The sequence below is a fragment of the Sinocyclocheilus anshuiensis genome, unplaced genomic scaffold (genome assembly GCF_001515605.1).
Source record: "Sinocyclocheilus anshuiensis isolate Anshui unplaced genomic scaffold, SAMN03320099.WGS_v1.1 scaffold136, whole genome shotgun sequence".
NCBI lineage: Eukaryota > Metazoa > Chordata > Actinopteri > Cypriniformes > Cyprinidae > Sinocyclocheilus > Sinocyclocheilus anshuiensis.
In genome coordinates this window covers 334017-339698 of record NW_015554074.1, presented here as the reverse complement: position 1 = coordinate 339698, position 5682 = coordinate 334017, and the positions used below count along the sequence as shown (strand labels likewise).

The 5682-nt window shown below is 37.5% G+C and overlaps 1 protein-coding gene across 3 annotated transcripts in view; it reads left to right on the top strand.

Annotated features, from left to right (window-relative positions):
• The window catches only part of LOC107668887 (Krueppel-like factor 12), a 70624-nt gene that overhangs the window by 46158 nt on the left and 18784 nt on the right, over positions 1-5682 (top strand). For all 3 annotated transcript variants that reach the window (XM_016460927.1, XM_016460929.1, XM_016460928.1), the window contains one exon: positions 223-706. In XM_016460927.1, the coding sequence (XP_016316413.1) occupies positions 223-706 (484 nt within the window). The remainder of the gene's footprint in view (positions 1-222; positions 707-5682) is intronic.

Below are 5682 nucleotides of genomic sequence, written 5' to 3'. Positions count from 1 at the left end.
GCCCTTATGACACAGCAGGTTGAAAATGCTCCCATAATTTGCAGGTCATAATTTATATATATATATATACATTAAATATATTTATATATATATACATTAATTTAATAAAACATTCTAATAAAAAAAACCCGTCTTCATTCATTTATTTTCAGAAACTCAGAAATGTAACTAACAAAAAAACAAAAATAAAACCACATTCATTTATTTCTTTGTTCTTTACAGTCACCCAAAGTGCACGGCTATCCTGATATGGAGACTGTGCCTCTCCTGCTCAGCAAAGTGAAGGCAGAACCTCCAGAAGACCTGCTCTCATCCGAGCAGTTCCAAACCCAGACAGAGCCTGTAGACCTGTCCATCAACAAGACAAGGACGTCATCTCCTTCCTCCTACACCTCAGCCTTCTCTCCATCTTCATCATCGTCATCCTCACCTTCTGTCATCACCTCAGTCTCCTCTGGAATGCCCTCCATTTTGACACCCGGGCCCTTGGTGGGCTCTCCTCATGGAGTTAGAGGCCAGCAATTTTTGCACATCATCCACCCCGTCCCCCCTTCCAGCCCCAGTAAACTTCCCAGCCATGTGCACCGTATCCCTGTGGTGGTGCAGTCGCTGCCCCTCATGTACACCACAGCTGTTCGCTCCCCGTCAACCTTCAACTCCACCTTCATGTTACCTCTCCTGGACGAGGCCAAGTGCCAGGGCAAAGGTGAGGACCTCTTTCTGGATTGTTTAATAATTGTTACTGATTCATTTTAAATTTTACTGTAGTTACAGTGGGTTGATTCCCTGATACACTGCATTTTTTCTTACTCAGTGTTTTGTCTTGTTTTCCAGTACAAATGTCTAAAAATTTGTAACACAAGATACATTTACTTGAGAAGCAAAATGCATTGTCAAAGATCAACATTGACATTAAGTAAAAAAAATAATAATTATGCTTTAAACTAGAAAAAAATACCTGCCAAAGGAGTGAGAAAAATAAACTTAATTCAAAGGGAAAACAAGATTCTTTTTCTTACCTCATTGGCAGATATTTTTTACTGGTTTTATGCAAAAACTCATGAATTAATACATTTTCAGAAAAGAAGACTTAATTACCTTAAGTCATTTTGCTTTTAAAGTAAATACATCTTTATTTAAGAATGTTTAGATATTTGTACTGAAAAACAAGACAAAAAGTACTCAGTAAGAAAATTATATTTTTGCAGAAATAAAATGGTTGGAGGTTTGCAAGTGGGAATAGCTTAACAGTTTGAGAATTACTTACTTGATCACCAGGGTGCCCCTGGGTGAAGCACTTAACATCAGCCTGGCCCAAGGGGAATGTTGAAATCTTATGAAATTGTGATCACTGGAGAAAATAAATCAACTGGAAAGGGGAAAAATGAAAGCTGATTAAAAGCATCTGTTTCCTTCACATTTGTTTTAGGAAAAGACTAGCTTCAGAAAACTGCATCTCTCTGTCCTTTCTTCACAGAAAAGCACCATACTCATAATGATATGCAGATATGGGGTTGACTGTCCTCAGCTGCCTGTGTACTTCCTGCTGTTAGGGAGTATGTGCTGTGCGACAGGCATACTGTCTGCTTTTGAAGTGGTGGACATATAAAGTAAAAGCTTAAGTTCAAGTCAAGTAAGCAAAGTGGGAAATTAACTCCTGCCACCAGCGTTTGTGCAGTGCTGGGTAATTCTGATTTATGTACCAGCCAATGTGGCAGTCAACCTGTAAGACATGTCAGATTTTTTTGAACATGTATGATCGTTGAACATTTAATTTAGATTTTGAAGTCATTTGAAAATCTGGCAAGGTGTATGCCATTGCTATATTTATATATTCAGATATTTGTAGCACTTGACTGCTCTTTTCGAACACACCCAAGCATGTGAGGTATTGTCACACTTGTTTTGTTTCATCTCACATAGCAGTATATACACAAGTGGACCAAAATGAGATGAAAGGAACCATAAAAACAGCAAAAAAAGGGAAAAGTTATATTTCACTTTGTTAATTTATTGGACATGAAAGGTCTAAATTCATTTCAAGAGCACTTAGATGTGAAAACATTATATAAAGTTAGTACATAAGAATGCAAAAGTGTCAGTGAACAGCTTAAGATGAAATAAAAAGCATGTGATTTGTGAAGAAAACAAAGGAATTTTTTTTTAAATACCATCATTTCATACTGTAATTTCAATTCACTTGTGTGCATTAGGATACATAATGTGTTAGTTCTGAAAATAACAAGATTAAATGTCTTTTTATTCCAAAAAAATGTTTTAAAATGCCATTTCCCCCACATAACTCTATTAAACACAATACATCATTGGCGGTGTGGTGGAAATATTCATGACTTTCAGAAAAAAAATGACCCTAACCCATTCTTCTGGAATGCATGTATGTCTACTGTTGGACATTGTTAGTAGACAAATTAAATTAACTAGTGAGAGTGTGAAAAGTTTAATCTTTTCCAAAGGGCTAAAAGTGCCCATAGTTAAAGAGACACCCATACATTATGAGTGTTATATGTTTATACTGAAAAAAAAACTTAAACTTAAAAGCCCACAATTGTGGATTATCTTAAGACACTGTTGCTTTTCTAACAAACAGAATAGTGTTTACTGAGATGAAAGTGCTTTCTGCAAACATAGGATCTGCGTAGTTGTCTCGAGTCCAAGGTCATGCAGACAGGTCTCGGCCCCTCGCCACATGCCCTAATCAGAAGCACACATCTTGCACGGTGCCTTCCCAAACTCTCGAGACCTCACCGACGGCACTCTGGGACTGCTGTTTAGGGTTGGTTTCCTGTAGGCATAATTTTCGTCAACGACATTTTTTTCACAGACGGTCACGCCCCCTGAACCAGTGTTAATTTCGTTGACGAATAATTTTTGTCCTAATTTTCGTCAACGAAATTTATTTCACCGACGAAAACGAGACGATGACGAACTAAAACTCGTTTTGAATGACAGAAACTATGACGAAAATCCATTGACATTTTCGTCAACGAATAAAAACGAGACAAAATGTTAGAGAGGGACGATTTGGGAAGAGATTCATTCAGAATGAATCTGCTGCATGGTTACGAGGTTAGATGCATAGGCCTACATATGAACCGGCGGGACATAACAAGCTAACATACACTTGCTGCACGTCTCATAAAACGTACAAAAATGTCGATATCTGGGAGTAAGAGAAGAGCAGACATATGGATAAATCTGACGACGCAAAAGAGAACTCAATTCGGTCCGGTTTTCTGAGCGCACACACCGAAGCAGCGCCTCTCACACAGCACACGAGTACCCTTTCGCGTCTCATGAACGGAGAAATACACACAAAATGATGTCGAATTGTCTGTTTTGACGAGTATTCGCGTAAACGCACTCGGTTATGTCTTATGTGAACATAAACAGTTGGGAGAATATTGTACGTGTATCAGTACTAGGGCTGTCGCGATTCGTCGATTTTATTAGACTATTCGATTTAAAAAAATCCTCGACTTCATTTTGCCTGCGTCGACTAACCGGCAAAATACCAGAAGTGGCGCATTTCACGGACGAGAATCCATAAAACACATTATTAGACTGTTTTCCAAGGCCTCATGATATATTAAACCCATTTAAAAATCATAATTAAGCATAACTGTGAATTCACAAATGCTACGATTTAATTAAATAATTATATGTGATGCAGTTATAGGCGTGGCTTAAGAGTACTTTTAATACTTAACATTTTTAATAATAATAACTTTTAATAATAACATTTTAATACCTGATTCTAGTGGACTCTAAACATTGCATTTATTTAATGTGAAAACCCAACTGTTGGGGTTAATTGAAACAGATTTTTCCCCCCTTTGTAGTTGCGCTCACAGCTGTAATGAACAGAAGCCCAGAACATGTGGATATATTGAAATTAAGAACATGCTGACTTTCTCAGACTTTTGTAATTATTTTCTTTTTATTTCATTTTTATTAGGTTTGTTTGAATTTTTACTCTTTTAGTTGTACATTTAGTCAATGGCTTGTTTTCATTTATACTTTTTAATGGTACACTACTGAATGGCAAAGTTGCAAGTTTAATAAAATGTTCTTTAAATTTTTTTTTTTTTTTTGCGGGAAATTAATTGTTTAGATTAACCGATTAATCGACAAATTTGTTGATAGATTAATCGAAATAAAAACAGTCATTAGTGGCAGCCCTAATCAATACATTGCATCCGTGCATCCGGTTTTAAAGGGAGAGCAGCCTAATTTAGCTGCTATTGTCTGTGGCATTGATGTGAATCAAGCAACAAAAGAAAGACAGAAAATCACTCACTGCTCTTGACTGAATCACTTTAGTAGCCCTAATAAAGATGAATCTAAATTTATGTATAGAAATAAATGTCTGCTTGAAAGAATGAAGAATGTGGTAAATAAGTTGTTATAAATAATGCATAATTAGCCTATATAACCATTTGTATTTCATTGAAAAGAAGACCATGTTCTTGTTCTTTATGAGAAGTGGTTTTATTTAATTTTAACATAAAGGCATGTTGTGTGTCACCGCAGTTAAATCTGTGTCTATCATGATAAAACCTTAATATCAAACCTAGTGAATTTGGAAACCCATTAGATTTTAGCCGACTAAATTTACTGTAGATTTAGTCGACTAAAATCTTATGATATTTAGTCGACTAAAACTAGACTATAACTAAAAAAAAATTCAGATGACTAAAATATGACTAAAACTAAATGGCATTTTAGTCAACAGACTATGACTAAAACTAAATCAAAATTTGCTGTCAAAATTAACACTGCTGTCAAATGGTGTTCGGCCCGAGTGGAGGGCACAAGGGAGCTGTTTGTTGCTCAACCTCTTGTTTATCTGGGAAGGGTGTCTGTCCCAAATGGTTGGGCAGGGCTGGGCATCCTGCTAGAAGAAGGATTTAAATACTGGGTGTCTCACTCAGCTTCAGGGGAGGAAAGAGAGGAAAAATAAGCTTTGCATAATGGGGTGGGGCGGATATTGAAGATGGGTGGCACCGCAAGCAGTCAGGCACATAGCAACATGGACTCCACCCAGAGTTCTCTGGAGCAGCACAGAGGAAATGGGGTCAGACCTGGGCGGGGTCAGTGATGATATGCTTACATGATAGTGACTGACGGTAACATTACCGCTATTTTGAGACACACGTATGAACCTTATGTTCTGAAGTGCACCGATCGCCAATGTTTACACGTACATTTTCACGAATAAATGTTTTCGTCACGGCTGGGAACACAATGGACGGCGCACACTTACGCTTGCATGCGCATACTCGTGTACAGGTTGCCAGGGGGAGGTGGGGAGGGGGTGTGCCCTTCTCCACAGCTCTGTTTCTGGCTGAGTTACCATGGAAACAGGCTATGGCTGGAAACAACAGGAGAAAGAAATCATGGGGTTTGCTTCACCACCTCTTATGAACTCCGCTTTTGTCATTGCCTTTATATGGACATTTTTAAGGAATATCCAGGCGAGCTATGTACTGTAGGTAGAGTGAATGGATTATGGTGGACACAGTCTACAGAGGCAGAGACAGACTGTATTATTATTCGCCGTTGCTGGTTACAGTGTCCATATTATAGATTATATTCAAAATTATTAGTTAAAAAGCTGATTTAGTCAAACAGAATTTATTTAAAGTATATAGCACATTAAAA